Raw genomic sequence first — 25,958 nt, 5'->3', positions numbered from 1 at the left:
GTGTTTGCAACAGGACAGTTTCTGGCTGTGAACCCATGTGACCAAGAGCAGCCTGAGAGCTAACACCAGTTGTCACTTTTCATCCTTTGGTGTCCTCCCATTCTACCTCAGGAATGAAGATGTCCCTTACCTGATTCTGTCTGCAGACGAGCTCTTTGAGTATTGAGGTCATTGATCATGCGCTGGTTCTGCTCCTCCTTAGTTTTCAGCTCACTCAGCTGGTCTTCCAGGGTGCGGCACATCTTCTCCAGATTTGCCTTGAGAGGAAACACAAAGAGGGACCAGTGCTGAACACCTGGACTCCTCCTTATTCTCACAGTAGGTAACATTTTTTCATGAGAATGTCATGGTACAAGCAGCCTATACCTTGTTACTGTGAACATGTTCTGCTGCAGTTGCATACCTTGGCTTTGGAGACAGACTCCATGTTACTGGCCAAGTCATCAATCTCCATCTTCAGCTCACTCTTCTCCTTCTCCAGCTTCTGCTTCACTCGCTGCAGGTTGTCGATCTGCTCCCCAAGCTCAGCGGTGCTGTCCGCGTGCTTCTTGCGCAGGGCAGCAGCCGTGGCTTCGTGCTGCAGCGTGGCCTCTTCGAGGTCACGACGCATCTTCTGGAACTCGGCCTCACGCTTCTTGTTCATCTCAATCTGAGCTGCTGTAGCCCCTCCTGCTTCTTCCAGGCGCTCGCTGATCTCCTCCAGCTCCCTCGAGAGGTCAGACCGATGCTTCTCTGCTTTTGCCCGAGAGGTTCGCTCTGCCTCAATTTCCTCCTCCAGTTCCTCAATACGAGCCTGGAGAACATCAGAGACCATTCAGACCCGTGCCCTTCTCTTATCTGACCTGAAGTTTTGTGAGACGGGCAAGGAACAGAGACTTGCCTGCAGCTCCTTGATCTTCTTCTGTAATTGCATGCCCAGGGCTTGTTCATCCTCAATTTTGCTCTGGATCTGGCTGATTTCAAAATCTTTCCTTTGGGCAAAGAAAACCATGTTAGAGCTGAAAGAAAAAATTACAAGCACACCAGCCCAGCACTCACATGCTCCACACCACACTTACTTCTTCAGTTTCTCATCCAGCTGCTGCTTATCATTTTCCAGATCCATGATGCTGTCTTGGGCCAGCTTCAGGTCTCCTTCGAGTTTCCTCTTGGCTCTCTCAAGGTCCATGCGCAGTTTCTTCTCTTGCTCCAGGGACCCTTCCAGCTAAAACAAACAAGGCCATTAGTACCCTGCTGGCTATTCTTTCCCTTTTCATTTAACTACACAGGTGCTTACATCATCCACTTGTTGCTCCAGCTTGGTCTTAGCCTTGGTCAGAGTATTGACTTTGTCTTCCTCTACTTGCAAGTCATCCAGCGTCTGCTGATGGGCCTCTTGGAGGGCTTTCTTCTCTTTTGTCAGCTTGGCAATGGTCTCATCTAGGGCTGCCATCTCTTCTGTGAGGTTTTTCACCTAGTGATTAGGAGAAAACAGTCTGTGTAGAAGACTTGACTGCTAGCACAGGGACCTTTTCACTTTGCAGTGTTTAGCCACGAGTGTGTTTTTCATGTGGGCTGCCCCGCTGTGATGTTGCTGGTATGTTCCATACCTAGCTTTGTTCTGAGGCTACCAAGCAGATATGGGAAGAACCTGGCCCTTCAGCCTTTTCGTATCTCCCCATGAGTGTACCTTGTTTTCAGTGGCATGCTTTTCCTTCTCCACTTTGGCCAACGTTAACTCAAGGTCATCAATATCTTTCTTCAGCTCTGAACATTCATCCTCCAGTTTTCTCTTCTTGGCTGTCAGCTCCGCATTCAGTTCCTCCTCATCCTCAGCCCTTTCAGTCACCTCCTTAATTTTGGCTTCCAGTTGGATTTTGGTTTTGATGAGCTGGTCACATCTCTCCTCAGCATCAGCCAAGCTGTCTGCTTCCTGTTGGGGAGACACAGGTTTTTGTGGGTTGTAATGTTTCACCCCTTTGTCTTTTCTACTGCTAAGTAGGCATGTGTTAAAATCAGGGCTGAATCTGGCCTTCAACTCCAGCAAGTGGAAGATCTTTCCTGAAGTCCACTGGGGAACCTTGTCATCTGGTAACAACATTGATTCCAAATCTTTTGTGTCTCTGAAAAATGCCTCACATAAAGGGTAGCTATGAGAATACCTCACAGCTACTGCACTTACAGGCAGAAGTACACAGTGATCACTTCAAATAATACATTCAGGAGGAGCAAGGTCTTAGTGTGTTTTTTCCTGACAGAAATGTATTTTGTAGTTTTTTCTTTTCAGTTGTCTCATCATGAACCTTGCAATATTTCAGATGTAATAGCTTTTCCAATGTTGAAAATAACTCCACTAATTGAAAATAACTGAATTTAGTTGAGATTTATCAGTTTCCTACATGCATTAAAACCACTGAAAGACCAATATAGTTCTTGTTTTTTTCTATCAGCTTGTCTTGTACCTTACTTTTACTCCACGCCTAGCATTTCCAGTGCTTTCAGTTTGATCATTTGTTGTTAAGAACTTGCCTTTTCCTAATTGAGTCTGAATGAGAAGTAGCAATGTTTCTGAAAGCAATAGAGGCTTTCTGGTGTAGCTCCAAGTAAGAAAAGTGGGTCCTTCTCAGGCTTGTTTTAACACTATTAGGCAGATACAGTCTCTTGAACATCGAATAGACGGAGAAGATACTTCCCTTCCAGTTGAGATATTTCTGCTCTGGATTACATGCTGGAAAGTGTTATATGACTTCCTCTTCAGACAGGCTGCCATGAGTCACAACCTGCCCCTGCCAGTACCAGTTTACTCCACATCAGAGTGCCTTATAGTGTGTGATTTAGACTGTTTCCTACTACACATTAGTCAGCCCTCTACAAGCCTCTGCTTAGGGTCAGTAGCATTCTCAGCGTATGTCATTCTTTTCCTTGGGACAAGTGAACAGTGATACTCACCGCCTGCACTTGGAGCTGCAGGTCATTTTTCTCCTGCAGCAGTGTCACCATTTTCTCTTCCAGCTCCTTCCTCTTTGCCTCAGATTTTGCAAGTTCTTCCTTGGTTTTCTCAAACTCTTGTTTCATGTTGGCCATCTCTTTTTCAGATTCTGCACTCTTCAGCAAGGGCTTGATCTTAAAGAACAGCTTCATCCAAGGCCAGTGCTTCACATTCATGAATGCACGAACATTGTACTGGATACAGAAGATTGAGTCCCTGAAATAAGATTCACATGCCTATTACATACTCTGTGGATTGTGAATTTAGTCTCAATTAGCCATGTACTATGAAAACATGACAAGTGACTGAGAAATGTCTACCTCCTCTCCACCATTTTCCGGTACTCCACCCTCATGAGGAAGCCCCTGCACCTGGCCTGTGTCATGGTCATAATTTCCGCTAGCTTCTCATCTCTCATTTCCTCAAGCAGACCTATCAGCCCAGCTTTGAAGAACACCTAAAGAAAGGGAATATTGTAGTATGTTAGCCTCAGGTGGTGCATAACACAGGCACAGTGTATTTGAATGCAGGATTTGTTCCTACCTTGGTGTGCCCAAATCTGTACTGGGTGTGGTCCACATCAATGGAACCAAGAAGCTTCTCTGAAGCCTTTTTGCTGTCCATGAACTGACCATCTGGAATAGCACTTGCATTAAGCACTCTGTATCTGTAGGGGAAAGCAGAACATGATGACATCAACAGTGTTAAAACCACCACTGCGTCTGAACCCCCTAGTCTTCTCAGCAATGCCTGTCTCGGTAAAGTCGTGTCTGATGGTGTATTCTTTCAAGACAGTGTAATTGAACTTTTCATAATGTTAAACTGGTTAAGTCAGGAGAATGCTCACCTTCAAGGTAAAATCATAAACTCACAATAAGACATCTTTTCTACGTATGTCCTTTCAAAGTGTAATATACTTCGAATATATAAAGAATATATACTTTCAAGTATATCATTGTACTCAGGCTCTTCATCTTGGTCTGAATGGGCAGAAGGGTGGAGCACTCTTACCTCTGTTTGAAGTCAGCATATAGGACTCTGCTGGGAAATCCTTTCCTGCAAATTCTGATGCCTTCCAGTACACCGTTACAGCGGAGTTGATGCAGCACCAGCTCATGTTCCATGGCACCTAATAAAGACCACAGTTAGTGACTACCATGCTGCTTGACACTCAGGAGGAGTATTTCTGTTGCTTGTGGTTTTTTTCTATTGGATCCCCTTACCAGGTGTTTTTGTTTCATTTGGGATGATGCACCGTACAAAATGGGGGTGAGTGCTCCGTAGATTTGTCATCAGCTTGTTTAAATTCTCCTGTGAGATTAAAAGCTCAGATCAACAAGTGGGAGATCTGCTTCCCTACAGCTGCATGTGTTTAATCCCAGAAAGGAGTTAATAACTTGTCAGATTTAAATGTGATAGCAAAATTTCCGTAGTACTGAACAAAATCTTATGCGGTCATCCATGGAAATATAATGGTTTCTGTGCCATTGTAATTTATAAGTTACAAAAACTGGGACAGAAATTTTTTTATATCCTGATACTCATGGCTTTGAAAGTCATGAGGAATTTCATATGTTTCTCTCCTCAATCTGTAAAATTAGACTTTTCTAGGTGTTTGTCTTAAAGAAAGACTATTTTTTTAAGACTGCTACATTACTTATGAATCATGCTTGGCAGTAGGCTTGAAAGCATGAGGAAGTCCACAGTCACTATTTGGGTAAACATTCTGAACCCTGTGCTACAGCTGAAAGAATCTAACCTATTTAAATGTTACACTTAGCTTAAAAAATAGAGATGCATGAAAAAAGATGTGAATGACAAGATCCTGAAACATTTAAAAGAGTTTTTGTTTATCTGTATTATTGAAAGAACATAATTCCATGTACACAAAAATAAGAACCTACTCCATCATTAAAATAAAAAATTACCTAAAGTACATGATCTTCATCCTCTTGGAATACGACTTATAATGCCCCCATGCAAATTTTAATTTTCTTTTATTCAAGTAAAAAGACAAAAATGGATGAAATCAGTACATACTCGGAAAAGAGCTGAGACAGTCTGGAAAGAAGAGCCCTTCTTCTTGCCACCCTTCTTGCCACCACCACCAGCATCTGCAAAAGGAAGAACAGAAAAAAAAAAAAATAATAATAGAATGGTGCATACTGGAAACTACAGAATGCAAAACAGCATTGAATGTTCAGTGTTCACTGCCTTAATTCCATGTCAGCATTGTCTCATACTAAAAGTACAATTTTCACAAAGCTGACCTGCATCTGCTCCACCATAGTTGGCAAAGAGTAAGGCCAATGTCTTCACAGATGATTTCTGGTACAACCCAATGACTGTTTCATTCAGAGGGTCTTTGTTCTTCTCAAGCCAGCCAGTGATGTTATAGTCCACCGTGCCAGCATAGTGCACCAGTGAGAAATGGGCCTCAACCTTGCCTTTGGCAGGCTTTGGCTTCTGGAAGTTGTTGGACTTGCCCAGGTGCTGGTCATAGAGCTTATTCTTGAAAGAGGTGTCCGTTGCCTTGGGGAACATGCACTCCTCTTCCAGGATGGAGAAGATGCCCATGGGCTGGAAAGTACCACAAGAAGTGACAGAGATAAATTGTAATGATGTGAACCATATTCTATGAACATCAAAGGTATGAGCACGTTGCTGGTAGCATCTCAGCCTGGATAAAGACCTATGATTGTTAGGAATTGTTCTCATCCAGGAAGCTTGTTTCTGCCTTCCCTTGCCTTCCTGCAGCCTATTTTCATGGAACTGGTAAGAACATCTGTTCAGTTCAGATTAGAACCGGGAATAGAAATGCAAGGAGAAGTGGTATGCAGAAAAACTATTGGGACAATAGCCACAAGGGGTGCCTAATTTGTTTGTGGAGGAGTTTCAGTTTGAGTCTTCAGAGGAGAAAGGACAGAGTAACAATCCCAGTTTGTTTTAATAAAGTCTGTTGGTGGGAATCCAGGCTACACTTTCCATGCCTGAAAACCAGGCAATGCAGGATTGATGGCACAGGTTTGCATTTCCTAATTTCTATTCCCCAGATGAAAATACATTTCAGTGCAAACTCTTTTGTTTACCTGACGCTGCATGTCTGGCTGTGAGGTCTTTCTGAGCTGAATCTGGCTCAGAAAAACCACAGAATTCCATTATAAATTGCACACTTGTATGGAAAAGGTACCTTCTCAATGAGCTCAATGCAGGCAGCCAGGTCCATCCCAAAGTCAATGAACTCCCATTCAATTCCTTCCTTCTTGTACTCCTCTTGCTCCAGCACAAACATGTGGTGGTTGAAGAACTGTTGCAGTTTCTCATTGGTGAAGTTGATGCACAGCTGCTCAAAGCTGTTGAACTGCCCAAAGCAAGGAGAGGAACACAGGTTCTCAACATGTGGCAGACACCAAAAATATTTGCTAGCATAATCCTAGTGCTGTTTGAAGTTCCCCACATGAAACACCACTCCTAACTTACAGCATGTGTTTCCTTCAGTAACCTTAGCTGCATCTTTGTGTAGGTGTCTCAGCTCTCTGACCTCCCAGAGGGTGAAAGCCAAAGTATCCCAGCCAAGCATTTCTCTGCCCTTAGATCAACAACCTGGAGGTTTCTCTGCTGTGGCACAGACGTCCTAGCACTATCACTGCTTTCACAGCAGAGGAAACATGCTGTGAACTTTCCCAGAGCACTACCCTTGCAGTAGCTTTTCCACACTTTTGGCCCACATCTGTGTGAGCCTGAGTCCTAAAGCTGTCTCTTTGTCTGCAGAGCCAAACACGTTTGCACGCTCAAGGGCCTCTGAGATCATTTGTCAGAAAGCAGATCTTTCTTCTATCTGATGGTAACATTAGAATCCAGGTGTTGGTGGGTAAATCCATTTGAGGGTACTACTGTGACACTGAAGTGGGAAGGGTTTCTAGAAAACTGCAGATGAGGAGGATAAACTTCTGATTCTTTTTAAAATAGAAGCATGTTTCTGAGACCTCATGACTCTTCCCTTGACTATGATGCCAAATCCTTGTTTCTTACATCAAAGATTTCAAAGCCAGCAATGTCCAGGACACCAATGAAGTACTGTCTGGGCTGCTTGGTATCCAGCTGTTGGTTGATACGAACAACCATCCACAAGAACATCTTCTCATAGACGGCTTTTGCCAGGGCACCAACAGCATTGTTCACCTACAGCAGAAAAGAAAGTACAGGAGTTACCCCCTATGACCAATTAAGTATCCTTAAGTACTTTTGAAGCCATTTTCAAACTATCCTCTATTTACCTGCTCAACAGTTTGACCTTTGGTCACATATTCATTCCCGACCTTGACTCTGGGGTAACACAGGGCTTTGAGCAGATCAGCTGAGTTAAGGCCCATCAGGTAGGCAGCTTTGTCAGCCACTACAGAGGGTGAGAGAGAGATAAGCATTTATCTTTGGAAAATAGCCAGAATTTCACAGTGGGAACAACTGCTGTTCATGTTCTTGTAATGGAAGAGTAATGATCTGTCTCATATTCCCCATGATCAGGCAAGCTCCTCAGCATTATGTAAACAATGAACAAAAATGCTTTTTTTCAGTGTTTTATGTGGTGACTCTGGCCAAGAATGTCTTCTCTTTGGAGGCCAACATGCCATTTCTGCAAACAGAGAAGTTCTTTGAACAAATCTGTCACTGAATCTACTGTTACCTTCAGTGCCATCAGGCTCTGCTTGCTCCTCTCGTTGTTTCTGCTTAAACTTCAGGTTGCCATAGTGCATGACAGCCCCTGTCAGCTTGTAGATGGCTGTCTTCTCATCAGCACTGAAGCCCAGGATGTCAATGGCACTCTGCAGTTGAAACAATGCAGCAAAAACATTACATAACCTCTTTAACAAACTCAATAAAACTGTTTTCTTCATAGTACTTACATCTGTAGCCATAAGCTCCTCCTGGTCATCAATACTGGGAACAGTGACCTCACCTTGACTCACGTAGTGGAAATCGTAAGGGTTGGTGGTAATGAGGAGCATGTCTGAAAACAGAAACAGGGAAGACACAGTTTTGCCAGCCAGGTAATAGAGGGAACTGTTTCTCAGCGATCATCCTTACAAAGTCATAGTGATCCCTCCTACCAATGAGCTCTGGCTTCTTGTTGGACGTGATCTGATAGAATATGTGGTAGCTTCTTTCTGCCTTGAGTTGGAAAGTGACTCTGGACTTCTCCAGCAGATCTGGAAGGAAGGGAGAAAGATTCAGTCACAGGAAAGCACACAGAGGTAGGAATTCAGGAAGAAAAGGGATAAGGCCAGGAGAGTGTCTTACAAGTTTCAATGTCAGCAGAAGCCAGTTTGCCTGTGGCCCCAAAGTGGATTCTGATGAACTTGCCCTGTAAGGACAAGCAGCAGCGTTTCAGCATGAATGGGTTTTTTTCATGTCTCCTTTATGAAGAATACTGGTAGGGCCATCGTGTGTCATGTAATGAGAGGGAGAGATTTTGTCTAAAGCAACAACTTACAAAGCGTGAGGAGTTGTCATTCCTCACAGTCTTGGCATTTCCAAAGGCCTCCAGCAGTGGGTTGGCACTGATGATTTGATCCTCAAGCGTTCCCTGCAAAGATGATAATTCTTTCTGGTTATCCTTCCAAAAATCATGTCAGGAACAAAGGAAAGTGTTGATTCAAGCTGGTATTTATTAATTAATAATTTCATTCTCAAGCAATCCCTATAGGATGACAATTATTCAGTTACAGTATTTAGTTGGCATCACAGTCACATGCAAGCATTGGGTCTCTTCTTCCTGACTCACCTGCATTTTGCCCGGCTGATCTTCTTTCTTCTTCTCCCCACTCGCTGCAATTGTTGCAAAGTACTGGATGACACGCTTTGTGTTCACAGTCTTCCCTGCTCCGGATTCTCCGCTGTGCGGGCAAAGAGAGAAGCAGAGAGTGTGTGGTCAGGCAGGAGGTCAACTGGCATTGGGCAGCCCCAGAAGGACCAGAGCCAGCAGTGTACATACGTGATCAGGATCGACTGGTTCTCACGATCTGTGAAAAAGGCAGAAGCAAATACATTATTAACATGTGTCATGAATATCCTGGATAAAATATTCCTAGGTCTTTTAAAACATGCACTAGTTCCTAACTCCTTTAATAAACCTGTGTGTGTTCACCCCTAATTCCTTTTGAACATTTTAAAGTTCTTAGCTGTGGCTGGGAAGCAGACATGTCAACACAGATGTGGATGTTGTTAGGTGTAGTATACACACTTCATTTCTGGATATTCTTTTCATGTTCAGCTGTTAATCTTTTTTATGGAAAATTTCCGACTAAGGAGTTACTGATTAATTGTAATATCTGCAAGCTAAAGTGAACTCTAGCAGGTGCTTCTCATAAGTGTCATAACAACAACCACTCCTGATGACTCCATAGGCCCCTCAGAGTGTTTCTCCATCTATGCAAATGGATTGTTGCCTATAGAAAAATCACAAAAACATCGTAAGTATTTTACCAGAATGCTCTCCAATACTCTACAACTTTGAAATTTGCTTTTTTTTTTTTTCCAGAGTTAGATTTGATGCTTCTGTGTGTAATAACTTGGGCACTGTTTGCTTTCCAGAATTTTGTCTGACTGCTTTTTTAACCCATACTCAGTTCTTTTTGTGTTGTTTTGGTTTTTATCATCCAGTCTGCTCTATTTTTGAACCCTTACTGTGTGAAGACAAACAATTTGTTTGGTTTTGAACTTGGTTTTTCATGTACTCTGTCTATTCTTCATCTCCATGGTAGGCATAATTTTATAAAGTAGCACAAATTATTTGACTAGAACTACCGAGCAGATAACATTATGAAACACTTTCATCTCTGTCTTTACCTGTTCCATTTCTACTATATTCTTTTTTGAAAAAGGAAATGCATACAGGAGACAAGGTGCAAACATTCCTTGGGTAACCACACTGATTATGACTTCTTCTGGTTTGGTCTCTATTTCTTGCTTTCAACTTGTTATTTTGTAGATTTCTTATCAGTAAGCCAAAATTTTTGAAGCTGAATTTAGAAATACCTATAATAGAACTAGTAGTTTTTAGCAATGAGCTCATCTTTTGGGTTTGTTTTTTCTGATTGTGTCCACTGGCTTGTGATCTTTTCATCCAAACTTCGTTGCACATCGCTGGATAATTCAGTCATTTAATATCAAGTCCCTTTGAGATCCTTTAGTGTTAGACTTATCTCTATTGGCCTGAAGGACTTAGTGAAATCAGAAAGCTTGTCAGCATTTCCCAATAATTAAAAAAAGAATTAAACAGCAGAAGTCACAGAATAGATCCCAGTGAGACTTCATTGATAAAATCTTTCATGATAACTGAAAAAAAAAAAGTGTGTCTACCATGTCTTCCTTTTTCTTAATCAGCCCTTTTTTGAACCTTTTCAACTAGCAGTGAACGTAAGCATGATAAATTATGCTAAGAATAGCTGCTCTATCATCCATACTGAAGATCTTTGTTGAATTCAGACAGATTGCCTTGACCAGCTCTCCTTTATGTAAAAAATAAGTAGATAAAATTAGTAGCTTCCTAAGGCAAAACTTCACTTTAACAAAAATGGATCTTTTTCAGTTGGTAAGTCTCATACATCCACATGACTAGTAACTGCCTTATTTAGAAATAGCTGACACCAAGCTTATTGGCAGCTCCTTACAAAACCCTCACAATTCTTTTTAAAAGTAAGTGGAACACTCGACATTTTCCAGGCAATTTTCAGTGAGAAGTTTTTATCTGTAGAGTTCCACTGGAATGTCTGGTTGAATTCTGCCTTGTCAATGTGCTAGTGGATTTTTTATTGTTGGGTATTTTAAGGACACTTTAATCTGAAGAAGTTCCTCTGATGAATCTCACTATAAGGAGAAATTTCAGAAATGGATAATTAAAAAAAAAAATATCTCATTTAGTTTTTCTGATATGACCTTACATTTTTCAAGTTTTCTTTTAAAATTTTGGCTGTGTCAGTACAGATGCTACTGACTTCTTTTAAACCTTTCTGCTTCTTATACGTTTAAGAAAGAAAGAGGTACAAGTTTTCATGTGTGCTGCAAGTTGTTCTCAAACCTTTAATTCTGCATGCCTTCTTGTGTTCTCACAGCTAACCAGCCAGAGTTATATTTTGAAGAAAGTTTATGTGTGTTTAATAACCTCCTTTAATAGGCTGTGTAACTGGACTGGCTTTCAAAGAAAATGCTTTTTGCCAGGTAATTTATGTTTCTTTTATGCCTCTAGCTTGATGTTTTCCAATAATCTGCATGCAGTCAGAAGAGACTAAGGCAATAGGCAACAAATTCCTTGTGGAAAAGTCTGGGTTTGTATTCATCAAGTTCCTGCACATCTCTTGAAGATCCAGCAAGAGTATGTCCTTGATGACTTACATAGAATCATAGAATCATAGAATGGTTAGGGTTGGAAAGGACCTTAAGATCATCAAGTTCCAACCCCCCTGCCATGGGCAGGGACACCTCACACTAAACCGTACCAGACAAGAACTCGTCCAACCTGGCATTGAACACTGCCAGGGATGGAGCATTCACAACCTCCTTGGGCAACCTATTCCAGTGCCTCACCACCCTAAGAGGAAAGAATTTCCTCCTCCTTATATCCAATCTAAACTTCCCCTGTTTAAGTTTTAACCCATTACCCCTTGTCCTATCACTACAGTACCTAATGAAGAGTCCATCCCCAGCATCCCTATATGCCCCCTTCAGATACTGGAAGGCATAAATACTGCCATCATGAGACACTAACCAACCATCAAATTATTGTGTTCCATTTTCATGTATCCTCTTCCAATTAACCTTCTTACCAGTTTGAATGCTAAAAACTTAAGTGCACAGTAAATGGGGATGAAGGGGGGAGCAAGATTTATTTTAACAAATTAAAATATACAGCTCTTTGTTTAATATTTTTCTGACTTATCTGATCTTTCTTGAAAGTCTGGAGATTCAGACAGTGCTAGGAAAGTTTTTACTACACTTCTTTCTTGTGGCTTCCCTTAATAGTAATGAATGGAAAAGAAGAAATTGTTTCTGAGATGGAAGGAGGAAGTACAAATTTTCCGAGCAGGTTTCACTGTAATGTCTGACTAAGTCTGCTTCCTGGGTTTTCTAAAGCCACCATATTTAGCACTGGCTTCAGTGTTGAGTCTTCTTTCCCTTTAGACCTAATCTTAGATACAGGACTCCACCCTAGTGCCTTTCAGTCCTGCAAAGGAAATAATTCAAAAAACAACCCTCTCAACAAAGAAAGAAACAGAACATCAAAAGTTCATCCAAATTCCTTTGAAAGAAAATCTGACATGTATTGAGCATGAAAACATCCTCAGAAGTATCTTGGTCAGTAAATTCTAATGCTAATTGTTAGAAACATGATCTCACTGATGGTGTCCAGTAAAGAAAGTATTTCCAATGATAAAGAGGACAGTCACCCTCTCAACACCATTAAACTAAAATAATTTGCAGTGAAAATACTTTTTTCACTTCTGTGAGTCTTCAGAGACAAATAATTTTAAAGAAAACAGAGCACTCACCAGTCAGCATGAACTGATAGGCATTGTCAGAGATGGAGAAGATGTGTGGAGGGGCCTCCTGGCGCTTCTTGCCTCGGTAGGCCAACACCACCTCCGGGTTGTACACCGGCAGCCACTTGTAGGGGTTGACGGTGACACAGAAGAGACCCGAGTAGGTCTGTGGGGAAGGGACACAGCACGTTGGCTTCCACTTAGGCTGCCAGAGCAGTTCCTCCCAGCTAACCAGAGGAAGACTGCTGCTGGTACTTACGTAGATCATCCAGGCTGCGTAACGCTCTTTGAGGTTGTACAGCACAGCGGGTTCATGGAGGTGGGTCATCATGGCCATGTCCTCGATTTTATCGTATTTGGGAGGGTTCATGGGAAAGACCTGATCATCCTTCACAGTCAAGGTCTGTCAGAGGAAGAAGGAGATGCATGTATGTCAGCTAAGAACTAAGAGTGAGAATTAAATGGTGTCCTTCAGCCTTGCTTCTTACCTCTCCACCTTCAGTCTTGACAGTGACCTTCCCTGATTCTTTGCTCTGGATTGTTCCTTTCACAAAGGATTCCTTAGGATGTACCACAAAGACCGATGTTTTGGCATCGAAAGGCCTGTTCTGAGCCTCGATTCTCTCCTTTTCTGATTTTCGGAGGTATGGAGCTGCCTCCCCAAAGGCGGCCATCTCAGCGTCCGGAGACGTCATGGCAGCACCTTATTGAGGATACGTCAGAAGAGAACCCTGTGGGACAAAAGAAATGTAACATCAATAGATCATTAATGTACCTTGCTTGTGAAGAGACCTTTTCCAATGTCTTAAAATTAAGTATGTACTAGAACTGCTAGAACTAGCAAAACTAACCTTCCTCCTGTTTAATGATTTAACCCCAGGAGAAAAAAATCTTGCTTCTGTGCTTGAATACAGGCTAACTTTTCAAGAGTTGTTGTTATTTTTACCTTGTGACACTGTACACATTGTACTTTGGTTTTACACAGTGTATAGTGTCATATTTGAGAGTATGAGTTACATGAATTCTTATGCAAAATAAAAAAATAAAAAAAAAGGACAGAACATATAGAGATGCCTTAAAAGAAAACGGAAAAACTTCTTTGGAAACCTGTTTCCGAAGAAAAAATACACTGCACAATATGCAACAAAGGTGGATACCTAATTTCAAAAAATCTCTAGACCCAGCAGACTTACCGTGACACTTTTCTTGAAGACAGTGCAGAGAGTTGCAAAGACTCTTTTATAGAGTCTGTCTGGCAGATGCTTTGGATTCCTCCTCTTTCTTCGGTCAAAATATTTTTTGGCAAACATACATTGGCAAAGCATTGTCTGGCAAACTTAACCAAGGGCATAATTGTCATTTGATTTGACCAGATATATTTAGAAATATTTTGTATCTTACCTATGATGTGAATGTATTGACTATAAATAATTTAACAAGAGACTTAAGGAGAGAATCTGAATTAGTCAAGGCACTTAGAGAACTTGGATGTATGACTTACGGATTCTATTGCTGCATTTCCAGTGATTTCCTTCTGGACTTCAGGCAGGTTTTTATTGCATGTCTGTGCTGCAGCTCTCTCAGTTGCACTGCACAGATAACATTAATGTTTTCTACATAGTGAGACTAATGAGGAAATGAATTAAGGACAGTAGACAAACTGTGTGGAGAAAAAAGAAAAGCTAAAATGTATTTGTTAAATAAATTTAACACTTATGTTCGTCTAATATTTGAAATGAGACAAACAAAATATATTACAGTCCAAATTCCTGCATAAAGCATCCTTTGGAAGAGAAATGCAGGTCATGACAAAAAAACAATCACATTCTTTTTCTAAACATTTCTCTTAAAGATAGATTAAATGCAATAATGCATTAGATACACAACTGAGTAAGAAGAAATGTGTAATATTTGGTGACTAGAACTAAAGTAACAAAGTTTATACTGTGCTTCCACGTTTAGTACAGTTTTTTATGAACATGATAGAGTAAAAAGTGCAAAGTAATGTGTTAAACAGCTTAAGCCTCACCTATGTACCCATTGTTAATATATATTAAGCAATGTCTTCAACCAGCTCAGGAAGCAGGAGGTCCTCTAGCCCTTCATTACCTACAACTCCCCCACATAATACCCATCTACCTAGACACAACTCTAAATACAATCACACACCCAGCATACACTCCAAGATCTTCTGCACTCCGACACTCTCAGTCCAGCACTCCCATCCCATCACAATGCCTTATAGACACAATCACACAGTTACAGCAACAAAAGCTATCAACACAGTGCTGCCTATATCAAGGTATTAGAGGCAGTCCTGTGACAATGCTGATACACTGAAAAAGAGGGAATTTGCCAGTATTCTTTGGAGGGTGACTGATCTAGCTGTAGGAAAAAGGCACTGGCACTTGAGCTGCTTTAAACACTGTCAGTTCAAAACGCACCCTTCTTCTGGTCATTGGCATTTTGGTTACTAAAAGAGCTCAGTGGATAAGGCTTGGGGAAGAGCACCAAGGCTGGAAAAATGATGCCTGTGATCCAAGGTAGTATTCAGCATCAAGCACTGGCCTGTGCATGAAGAGCTTGCTCCAAAGAGGGCTCTGACACTGCAGCACCCACTTTTCTGGAATTCAAACTCAAGATCTCATCCATAAACTCCCTTTGCAGGAAGCTGATGGAAGCACCCTGTGCCCTACCCAGGTGGAGCCCAGAAACAAGCAATGGGAAACAGTGAGCACAGGGGTACACCTGAAGTCTCTGAGCAATCACTGACTCCCATGGGGATGCAGAAGTTAGAGTCATAGCATTATTCAGGTTGGAAGGAGCCTTAAAAAGGACTTTCAAAATGGGGCTCTCCATCATCTGTGCTAGGAATCTGTCCTCACTGTACTCTGGTACTTTCCTGAACTCTGTGCAGCTTCCTGTGCTCCTTTTCCAGCATATGTTTGGGTGATTAAAAGCTTCCTGTCAGGATCAGGGCCTATGATAGCAATCAGGTCATAGTTTTCCATCTGGGCAGCAGATATCAGGTCCTCCTGTTTATTCCTATGATGCATGCACTGGAATAGAGGCACTTTAGCTGGGCTATTAGCCATGTCAACTTTGTAGAGGAGTTGGCCCTAATTCCCTCACATAAATTCACATCCATTTCCCTGTTCTTTCCTAAAGCGTCAGCAGCCCCTGGCTCTTCTCAGGTGCTTAGAACTCCATCCCTTTCCTCCACTAACTTGAGTTTAGTGTGTTATTAATGAAGATACTAAATTATATTGATTCCAGTACAAACCCTTAAGGGACACCACTTCAAGGGCTGTCTTTGGTATGATGGAGCAAAACTTGAAAGGTGACTGCTATTAATCAAGAGTCAGGAGGACTGTTGAAAGAAGGAAAAATTCTCCTAACTGCTACATACACAGGTTCAGCCTTTACACTGAGAATACTTCTGCTAGTAAGTTTAGCTAAAAAACACCAGACCTCTCCATCAAACAGTGATATCACTACCATTGTGTGACTTCTGCAAGTGGCACCAGGTGTGTCTTTTTATCCTTCTGTCAGTTGTCTCGTACTGAAAAAATGGCACAAGCTCAGTAGATTGGGCCCAGGGCTGGTTGTGACAGGGTTGAGTATCACACTGTTCCAGGCTCAGCTTTAAACATTCAACTGTAATACAAATTAAAAAGAAACAAAGTAAAAAGAACACTGGAGAATTCCCATTTTGTGTCATGGTACCAGTTCAGTATGGCCACCATTCATAACCATAAGCTGTAGCATGTCCTGTTGGAAATTAATGATAATTAATTCTTGGAGCAGCCTTGTAGCCTGTCAAGTTAGAAGAACATTTCAGTGCCCAGTGTCTCCATGTCATTATCAGAAAAACACCTTCAGGCCTCCTGCTTTTGTCCTCCACTCCTTCCACCCTGGACCAAGGTGACCAGGACCTCCTAGCAGTTGCAATATCAGGAAAAGAAGCATGATTTCAGGCCTCTAGCCTCGTTTTCCAGCTCATTGTTCTAGAGCAAATGCAGCTGAACCATGTAGGAATCAAACAGCAAAGTTCAAGAAGGCATCTTCCTGGGGCTCAGTATGTGTGGTGTAAATTATAACCTTGGCAGCAGTGAATTCCAGTACAGAAATGTAGCTGAGCTGGTGAGCTCCCATCTGAGTTCAGTGCTGAACCCAAGGCTTTTAGGGGTAAAGCAAAACCATTTCGTACATCACCAGAGACACAGCATTTTAGAAAACATACACTGTAAGAAGTGCAGCTTTCAAATTGTGTTGTCACTTATGTTGCAGTTATTTGTTAAGCATGCTGAGAGAAATGTCACCAGACCCGACGAGCAGTCTGACAAGGAACACCCAGCCTCCACTCCAGCAGTGTTTCTTCAGACAGCAGTCCTCTGTGTAAAAGAACTCCTCCCGGGAATGATAGCCCTGGCTGAACAGAAATGCCACCACTCTGACCCTTTGGAGGGAAACTCCTCTTCCCTGACCCTCTGCTAAGACACGGCAGAGTGCTGGAGCCTACATATGGTACTCACACACTTCCTTCATTAAAAAGCCAGTCTTTTCTGCTGATGGGCATTGACTCGTGGAATTAAACATGACAAGTGCTTTCTCTATACCTAGCATACTATGCCTACTCCAATTAGGTGTTTGTGGGTTTTCGGTTGAGATGCATCCCATCTCAGGATAGCTATGAAGAGCCCAGGATGGCCTTTAGCCATCTCCTCATGCTGCTTCTCTGCTCAGGGACGAATTTCTGCAGATCTTTCCTGACCTCGCAGCAGAGAAAAGGGGAAGAACCTATGTGTGTTTGTGGTTTTGAATACCTTGCCTTGAGGTAGTTTCATTTGATGTATACACAGAGTCCGTTCTCCATCCTGTGCTCTCTGCGCCCCCGTTTTTTTTTAATGGGAATTCTGATATTTCTTCATTTCCAAGGTTTTGGCAATGCATTTCAGTTACATACAGTTGTAGTCTCCAGAAATCAAAAAAACCCATGGGCATTAAATCAGACTTCATAAGTAAAATCTTCAGGCTATTAACTCTCTGTGAGAACTTTTATAGACATCTAACTGAAACATCATCTGTTCGTTCTTCATCATATCTTATGGTTCTTTTCAGACTTCAAAATGGCCATCCTGCACTGTGGCCCTGTTAGGCAAAAACTTACCAGTTGCCAAGGTAATTTGATTTCTATTGGAGGAAAATAGAGGCCTAGGATCCAGATTAGGACATTAACCATGGAATATTTTGAATAAATATCAAGTCAAAAGCATACAGTACTGTTTTGTTCTACACAGAGGGATGATCTGCTTCCATTTTGACCAGTGATCCTGGAATTAAATTTTACCCATCCATAACACTTTGAATCAAACTTTCTCTAAGGGTGGATAGTCCAGGAATTCTCCACATATCAACCAATGCTTCATTATCTTATGCAAAGTAGGTAAACCAGGGTTCAGACAGACACTGGCTCTTGTCAAGCTACTGGCCATCTCTTCAGAAAGCGAAGTGAATTCCAGGTGATGTGTGAATAGATCAAGATGAGATGAATGAGATGTCTCCTTGAGAAATCCATACTTCATAGCACAAAATACACCTTCTCAAACTTTCTATACAAGCCCTTTGCATTCCGAGCATTTTCAGATCTAAATCCTGTAAAGCAAAACTCTCAAGATTTGAATGTTTTAAATAACTGTCTTCATACTGGTTATTGAAATAGCTCAGTTTCGGTAGACTGAACCCAGAAAAAAAAAAAAAAAAAGCCAACAAGCCAAAACAAACAACTAATTCAAATGCTACAGCTGGAACACATGCATGTTTCACATGGATTTGGGAAATGGACTTAACACCCACAAGTTTACAAGAATACTTAATCTTGGGAATGAGAGTGGTAGGACATGACAAGCTTTTAGCTAAAGGAGTCAAATGATCAATATGAAACAAAATAGGTTGTCTCATAACGCTGAATTGCTCACAAAATGCAGACACCCATGTTTCTTGTTGAAAATGAAAGACATTCAAAAATTTTTATTGTTTAGTGTTAGTTTTTAAACTAATCTTGAAGAAGATTCCTGATGGTATTTGCAGCTTGCAAACACTGATCTCAGCTATGCTGTTAATACTTATAAAACATGCCAAGAGGAACCTTTGTGCCTGTGGATCCTTTATGAACAGACTGATAAGGAATGTGTTGGCTCATCCTGAAGATCTCTGGGTAAAATAAGACCTCTCAGGAATGCTGGCTTGAGACAAGGAGAAATGTCAGAACACTAATTCTGTGGTGCAAAGCTTTTTATTCTGACACTTCTGCTAAGATGTGGCTAGGCTCTGGATCCTGGAGATGGTAAGCACAATTTTCACATGAAAAGTTCTTTTTTATTCTACTGAAAGGTAGTTGTTGCGCTGAACTGGAATCATAGAAACATAGAATAGGTTGGGTTTGAAGGGACCTTCAAAGGCCATCCGGTCCAATCCCCCTGCAATGAGCAGGGACATCTTGTACTAGACCTTGAATTAAAGGGAATTACAGTGAGTCCGTTCTCCATTCCTGTCGTATCATACCTAGTCTGGGAAATTGTTTATGTTAAGACATGTCTTTCAGGGATTTGAGCTATTATTCCAGATGAGCAGTGTTAAAAAAGATGGAGTAGGAAATAAGTTTGAAATTATTTCTAGGGAAAAGCCAGTGATAAGCCTAAGAAATAGAAGACTAACCTGGTAATAGGTAAGGAACATTGGGACAGTTATTGATTTGGCTACTGCAAAGACAAAGTGCAAGTGAGTTAACCTTTATGTCTGCTGCTGTTCAGAACATCCTTGTACCTCAGGTTAATTGTGAATGGACTGATATAGCCTTTGCTGTCTTCTGATCCTGCTACTTTGTTTGGAGACTGCTTTCTGCAATGCTTTATACAGTTATTTGACCTCACAGCAGGGAAAAAAGAAGTGACTCCTACTTCAGAAGTTTCAACAATAATTTTTAAAACCCAGGAATATCTTTACTTTGTTCTGATGAAACTTAAGTAGCTGCCCGCTGAATAAAAGCAACAGTAATGCAAAGAATGAAGAGGGAGGGCAAAATCAGCTGAAGACAGTTAACACACAGTTCATGGAGATCTTAAGAGGAGAAGCTCTTGAGTGTGCATGAGATTTCTATGGTTACTGAAATTCCTCCTATCTCCACAGCAAATGTCAGAGAAGATATATGTGAGCAGTAGGTCCTGGCCGAGGAGGTGACATTTAGGATGCCCTTTCCATCACATGACAAAGCAGCTGAACAGCTTCAGTTACAGAACAGGTGAGTGGGGCATGGAAAGGGAAGGAAAAGGCAAAAGGAGTTGGAGAATTACATGAAAGGAGAAGAAACAAGGACAGCAATACAAACTAAAATGACCAGAAACTTGATGAATTAGCTTATTTCTCTGTTGACAGTACACCTGTGAGAGAAGCAGGGAGAGGCTACACTATGGAGATACATTTGTTTAGATTTTCACAACTAGCTTTTTGTTGCTCTAAGCAGATGTTACAATTACATCCAAACATTTTGCCTACTTTTGTGATAAAACAAGAAAGTCTTCTGAACATTAAAACTATTTAGATTACACAAGGCATTCTCAAGTGAAGGAAGAGTTTGCAGTATTGATACACTGTGAGATGTCTTCTGTTGGTAATTCCCATATTCATTATTTACACTGAAAGGAGAGGATTCTCAAAACTTGCTTTCAGTTTGGAGAATAAGAGGATAACACCTTGCACTGGAGGTCAGGATACACACTGGTATTCACACAAAATCACCCTTTTCTGATATTAAACTAATAGCTAAATGTGCAACAACCACTTCTTCTGGTCACTGCCATTTTTGGCAGCACAGGTCAGTCTCTTCAGCTCCTTGACAAATCCCTTCAGTTGGCCATATATTCCTGAACCAGGGTGCCTTGTAAGCTCTCAAAGCAGAGTCATCCCATGATCCTACACTGCTGTCTGATTCACATATTAGCTAAACTTGAACTTTACCTCCTTGGGTTTCCAAAGCCTTCATTTGTGTTGAACTGTATTTCTCCCAGCAGTACTGTGCTGGTGTTGGGGCTACGCTGCTGGCATGGTGGGGCTGGGGGGATACCTATTCTGTGGAAGGTGCAAGAGCACTGTCATGAACCCTGAGTAGCAAAGCTGAGGTGCTAGGTGATACCCTCCTCTTTGCTTGGAGTGTGATGGGAAGCTCACAGTGTGAACTACTGAATTTTACTTTATTGACAAACAGTGTCAGATGGGAAATATCTTCAACTATTTGTGCTACTATTACTAGACCACTGCTTTTCTGCTCCAGATATTCCCTGTCAGTCCCCTACTGACCATATGGGCCACAAGTTCTATTTGAGCCAATTATCTGCATTTATTTTAAACTTTTCTCTGAGAGGTCCACATATAGAAGATAATCACAAGTTAAGAAAAAGAAAACTTCCATTTTTCACTGGTGTTCTACATGCCTTCTAATAACATAATATATCACATCCTCAATAAACTGCACTGTAATTCACGCACAGAACAATATGTAGTGCTAGAATAATCTATCTAAAGATGGCTTTAGGAAGAGCACAACTTGACTGAGGTCATTAGTTCAGATTGAAAAGTGCAGCAAGTTGCAAGGATCAAAAAAATTCCCTGCACAATAAAACACCTTATAACAGTGATATGACTTTAAAATCCTAAAGAATATGATACTTCTCAAGTAAGGCAAATAAAATATTTAAGGTATTTCTAATTTACACTAAATATTTTCATTACCTTATTTTGTTCAAACTATATTTTCCACAGAAAAGGTAGTGTTTTTCCTAGTCACATATTTACCAAACAAACCCATTGAAATGTGAATTGTTTCCCACTATAGACACTTCCTAGATCTTTAACAATACATCCAAACACCAGTACAGACCAAAAACTTGCCTAGAAGCATTCAAAACTATCAAACTGTCTTCTTTTTCCCCAGTGTTAACTTCTGTTATGTTACAATCCCCACTTCCTTTCCTTCTTAGTTCAACAGCCATAAACCATGCATTGTCTGCATCTTCCCCAAAGTACATTGTTTCTCTTCATTATATTTCCTTCTGAAAATCTGAGAAAATTTCTCCAGTTTCCCATAGCTACTTTTAATTATGGTTCCATTCTTCCCTGAAGAAGTGCTTAGATGCCCCTCTCCTATAGACTCTCAGGCCCTTCACAAATTTTCACATAACAACCACATCAGACAACTGCAGCAGGCAGTCATGGTAATCGTGGTGTGGTTAAAATGGCTGCTGAACTTTGCAGCTATATGTTGTGGCTCTCAAGTGTAGCACTGAATACCTCTGCTTTAAAAGCCAACAGAAATCCTGGGACAGGATTCCCAAGTGCTCTTTACCTGGCATCGTGTATTTTATCCCAAAGACTCTTGGCCCTCAAGGGACAGGTCTCTGGCAGGCTCATGCTGGGACACCGTTACCATTTCAGTACTTGTATCATGAAGGAAATGTCACATTCTTGCCACAAGCTCCTCCTTGAGAGGCGATCCACAGAGTCAGGGGCATGAAGCGCTGCTTACCTACATAAGTCAAGTACTTGGCCTTCCAAAGCCTTCTCCTTCTGCAGTCATTGCTAACTCCCTGCCACATAGCAGGGTAGAAGTAGAGAAAAGACTTCACCCCTGTCAACAAGATGAAGGAGAAGGTTTTAAGGCAGTGCAGCTGGAGAGTGTTTCTGTAACTGCAGCCTCAGCTGCACAGAGACACCCAGACTGGACCATCTCCTTTGGGGCAGGGAAATGTCTTTGAGGTAGGTGTCACCCAGCCCCTGCCTCACCTGAGGACCACACATGCATGCCATGGTGCAATCACCATTAATTGCATGGGGAGTCATAAGTACTTAGTTTCAAACAGGAAAATTCTATTGAAGCAAATCTCTCTCCAATCTGCCTCCAAGAGCACATCTGATGGGCCTCCATCTCCAACTGGCATTCAGTTCTTGTCACTGCCACTGTTTCCCCCCAACAGCCAATTAGTGCAGATGCCAAATCCTCAGCACTTGCTGTTCTGCCCCACTGATCACCTATCCTGCCACTCTACTCGCTAGGGAAGACAGCCTGTATTTCACCTGTGCGTTAGTGACTTACCGTGCCTGTCACAGGAGCCCTCTCTCCCAGGGCACTGGTCCTTCTGGGGGGAAGAGGATTGCTCTCGCCCCAGCCCCAGGCTTTCTCTACAAGAGGAAACCTCAGGACAGGAGAGGCAGATGAGAGGCAGGATTTCTTCTTCCCACTGTAGTCCTACTCTGCTTTCCTGCTTAAACAGTGAAGGCTGAGGGGAGCTTACCTTGGGTCATAGTGCCAATTTCACATACACTTCACAAGGAAGAAGGCTGTGATTACTTGTGTGTTTTGAGATAGCACAAAGGTAGACTACAGGAATGGCTTGTCTACACTTTAGGCTGCAAAAAGCTTCCCCTGTCACCCTTGCTGACCTAATTGCCTAGGAGAACCTAATCTGTGGAGAATGGATCTCATAGTCATCCTAAGATGAGCAAGGGTGATCCAGAACTCTGGATCTCTCCTTGTACGTTCACTGTGAGCCTCAGACAGGCAGATCATGGCTGTCAAAGCAGGTGCTGCAGTCGCTGTCCTTAGGCTGCTCTACCAGGTGCATGGTGGAGTTGACAGGGCCATTCCTCATGTTGTCCTTTCAAGAGCCGCACGCTTCCAGCGCCTATGAGGTACTCAGGAGAGCGCCCAGTGCAAATGAGCCCCTTCATACTACCAGTGGCTGCTCCTGTCAGCTCAGGGTCTTTTCATTCACAACTATGTCCTTAGCAGTTCCAGGCCTTCTTTGGCCCGTTCCAGCTGTCTTTGTCCTGTCCCAGTGGAGAACACATGAGACTGACTGACCCTGCAGGCTGCGGTTTAACCCGGCTGCTGGGACTGCTGGTCTGCAGCGACCAGGCGCCCATTGGAGGCTCCACCTCGGCGGCTCCATGGTGCCACCCCCTGGCAATGGGGCCTCGGGCCCGGCTGAGCTCCGTGGGACTGATAGGAGCTGCTGCAGCCCTGCCACCGGTGCCCTGTGGGAATGAAGCCACCGTGTTTCTGCCAAGGATCCCTAAAAGTACTTGTCTGTCCCTTCAGTGTCAGGTGACAAGACCAAGCTGAGAATAAAGCTGCAGGGGCCCGTGTCCTCTGAACCACAGTCCAAGTGCTGAGGCGAAAGGCACAGCCTCTGGCCCAGCTGATGTCTCTGGACCTCCATTTGCTCAGCCTGATTGCTTGTGGTGACCGAACCAGGCAGTGACTCCAGCTCTACCGAGCTCTCCCAAGGGCTTGTGGAGCCAGGCTGCAGGCAGAGCTGGGTCTCCCTGTGACAGCCACCGGTCTGGCCAGGGCTGCTTCTGCAGCCCTGATACTGCAGTGGCCCTTGAGGGATCTCTGGTGTACAGCACAAACATCTTCATCCTCACCCAGACAGGGACTCAAAGGAAGGCAGCTGTAAAGTTCTGCACATTCAGAGCTACAGCTCAGCCCACCTATTTACTTTTTTGTTTGCAAGAGAAGGATGCCCCCAAAGTGAGCTGACTACTGAAAGTACCTGGGCAGCTTCTGTGTTCCCCATGGGACAGCATGTTTTTAACCTTTCAGCTGAGGAAGGAGCTGTGCCGGAGCAAGTCTCTCTGCGGTAAGAATAGCATCTGCCATCTTAGGACACACCACAGTTGTCCAGCTCCTGCATGGCAGCACGTTGTGCTGAGATATAGAAGGCAACCTACCCGCCAAGGAATGTCTTTGAGCGCTATTAGTGGAAACGGATCACCTCCACAAACAGGCATGACCCTGGGCAGGAGTCTTGTGAGAGCAGGGCTATTCTGAGCTCCTGACACTGAGGTTGAAGGGACACACATGACGGGCTGGTCCTCCTGGCTCAGGAGGAGGGGTCAAGGAGGGAGCTGGGAATTTGCTGGGGATACAAGGCCAAGCCTTAGATCATCAGCACTGCCCATGCTTATAGGGATGCTGGGGAGGGACTCTTCATTGGGACTGTAGTGACAGGACAAGGGGTAATGGGTTAAAACTTAAACAGGGGAAGTTTAGATTGGATATAAGGAGGAAATATTTTCCTGTTAGGGTGGTGAGGCACTGGAATGGGTTGCCCAGGGAGGTTGTGAATGCTCCATCCCTGATGGTGCTCAAGACCAGGTTGGACTAAGCCTTGGGTGAGATGGTTTAGTGTGAGGTGTCCCTGCCTATGGCAGGGGGGTTGGAACTAGATGATCTTATGGTCCTTTCCAACCCTAACCATTCTGTGATTCTATGTGTATCTGTCCCTGAGCTCAGGGCACGTGGTTGCCTGCTTCATTTTCAACCATATGCATGTAAGCTACACAAAACCAGAGGCTGTGTAACTGCATGCAAGTGAAGAAACAGTTGACTTTTCAAAACGGAGTCTGAGAAAGGCTATGTTAGATCAAAAGAGACAGAGTCATACCCATCATGCAAGAGCTGCTTCTTCAAGAGCTGCTTCTTCAGTGCCTTGCCTGTCCTTTCCCATCAACGTTCTTTGTGACTGCTTTTGTACAAGCCATCAGAGAAGCTATCTCCAAGCATCACATTTTGGAGATGCCTGCAGGTGGGGCTAGAGATTCTCGGGATGACCAAGAGGAGCAGTTAGCTCATAGATGAGCTTAGCAGGCAAGGCTCTGGCTGTGAACAGAGCTTAGCAGGCAAGAGCCTGGCTGTGAACACAGGCCAATGCACTCTGCCAGGCAAGAGAAAGGCTGCAGGGGTAGAGAAGTGGTGAACGAGGTTGGCCGTCTGCTAAGGACCCATGGGGAAATGTGCAGTGTCATGAGAAGGGGCGACTAGTCTGGAGTCTCTGCAAGGTCCTGGGTTGCTTTCTCAAGGTCCTTCTGATTAAAAACTGAGGTCTACTCCTAAAGAACCATTTCCTATTGCTCTCTAGGTCAGTGACAGCACTGACATAGGATCTGCTCTCCAATGCTCAGTAGTGATAATGGAAGCAGGCTGGACTTCCTTTTGACAGCCAGTGAACTGATGTAGCTGCACTTGGGAGACAGGAAGGTGAAAGCCCTTTGCATATTGTGTCCATAGATGTACAGCCGTGAAGCTGTCAGTTACAACTTCCCAGCACTGTAAGCACCTATTTGTAGACCAAGCCTCTAGAACTGACTTAAGCCAAGCAGACAGTGTCAGCCCTAAGGATAACCCCAAGGATCCACTGGCAAGCTCTACCTTGAAAACACTGTAGGTGAGTTAAGGTGGAAGGCATTCAGCAGCTACGTGCCTCAGGCTTGGGCACAATCATTTTCTGCATGACTTGCGTCCCTGCAGCACACACCACCAGCCCCACTCCCATTCTTGTGGCCCTGCTAGGCTATAATGCCTCATGAAGGACCCACCTCTGCTCTGAACACTAGTA

At 42.9% G+C, this 25,958-nt stretch overlaps 1 protein-coding gene and 1 long non-coding RNA gene across 3 annotated transcripts in view; one reads left to right on the top strand and one right to left on the bottom strand.

Moving 5' to 3' along the window:
* Positions 1-25,958, bottom strand: part of LOC133217965 (myosin heavy chain, skeletal muscle, adult-like) — a 49,093-nt gene that overhangs the window by 4,396 nt on the left and 18,739 nt on the right. The window contains exons 1-26 of one of the 2 annotated variants that reach the window (XM_061363909.1): positions 12,993-13,218; positions 12,764-12,907; positions 12,514-12,670; positions 8,961-8,988; positions 8,751-8,862; positions 8,460-8,552; positions 8,267-8,330; positions 8,077-8,175; positions 7,873-7,976; positions 7,653-7,791; positions 7,246-7,364; positions 7,001-7,150; positions 6,159-6,329; positions 5,239-5,548; positions 5,009-5,082; positions 4,192-4,279; positions 3,980-4,097; positions 3,512-3,635; positions 3,289-3,425; positions 2,929-3,184; positions 1,670-1,912; positions 1,277-1,453; positions 1,059-1,204; positions 881-971; positions 404-793; positions 131-257 (exon numbers count right to left, since the gene is read on the bottom strand). In XM_061363909.1, coding sequence (XP_061219893.1) covers positions 131-257; positions 404-793; positions 881-971; positions 1,059-1,204; positions 1,277-1,453; positions 1,670-1,912; positions 2,929-3,184; positions 3,289-3,425; positions 3,512-3,635; positions 3,980-4,097; positions 4,192-4,279; positions 5,009-5,082; positions 5,239-5,548; positions 6,159-6,329; positions 7,001-7,150; positions 7,246-7,364; positions 7,653-7,791; positions 7,873-7,976; positions 8,077-8,175; positions 8,267-8,330; positions 8,460-8,552; positions 8,751-8,862; positions 8,961-8,988; positions 12,514-12,670; positions 12,764-12,907; positions 12,993-13,199 — 3,868 coding nt within the window. In that variant the 5' untranslated portion in view covers positions 13,200-13,218. Of the gene's footprint in view, positions 1-130; positions 258-403; positions 794-880; positions 972-1,058; positions 1,205-1,276; positions 1,454-1,669; positions 1,913-2,928; positions 3,185-3,288; positions 3,426-3,511; positions 3,636-3,979; positions 4,098-4,191; positions 4,280-5,008; positions 5,083-5,238; positions 5,549-6,158; positions 6,330-7,000; positions 7,151-7,245; positions 7,365-7,652; positions 7,792-7,872; positions 7,977-8,076; positions 8,176-8,266; positions 8,331-8,459; positions 8,553-8,750; positions 8,863-8,960; positions 8,989-12,513; positions 12,671-12,763; positions 12,908-12,992; positions 13,219-25,958 lie in introns of those variants that run through there. The other variant, XM_061364003.1, reaches the window with a different exon arrangement.
* The window catches only part of LOC133219288 (uncharacterized), a 40,744-nt gene continuing 33,040 nt past the window's right edge, over positions 18,255-25,958 (top strand). The window contains exons 1-2 of the long non-coding RNA XR_009727393.1: positions 18,255-18,850; positions 19,693-19,804. This is a non-coding gene — a long non-coding RNA (uncharacterized LOC133219288). The remainder of the gene's footprint in view (positions 18,851-19,692; positions 19,805-25,958) is intronic.

This window comes from Neopsephotus bourkii, unplaced genomic scaffold, assembly GCF_033783945.1.
Source record: "Neopsephotus bourkii isolate Nb327-2 ecotype Australia unplaced genomic scaffold, CSIRO-AGI_Nbou_v1 NB_5, whole genome shotgun sequence".
Lineage (NCBI taxonomy): Eukaryota > Metazoa > Chordata > Aves > Psittaciformes > Psittacidae > Neopsephotus > Neopsephotus bourkii.
This window is presented reverse-complemented; position numbering and strand designations above follow the sequence as displayed.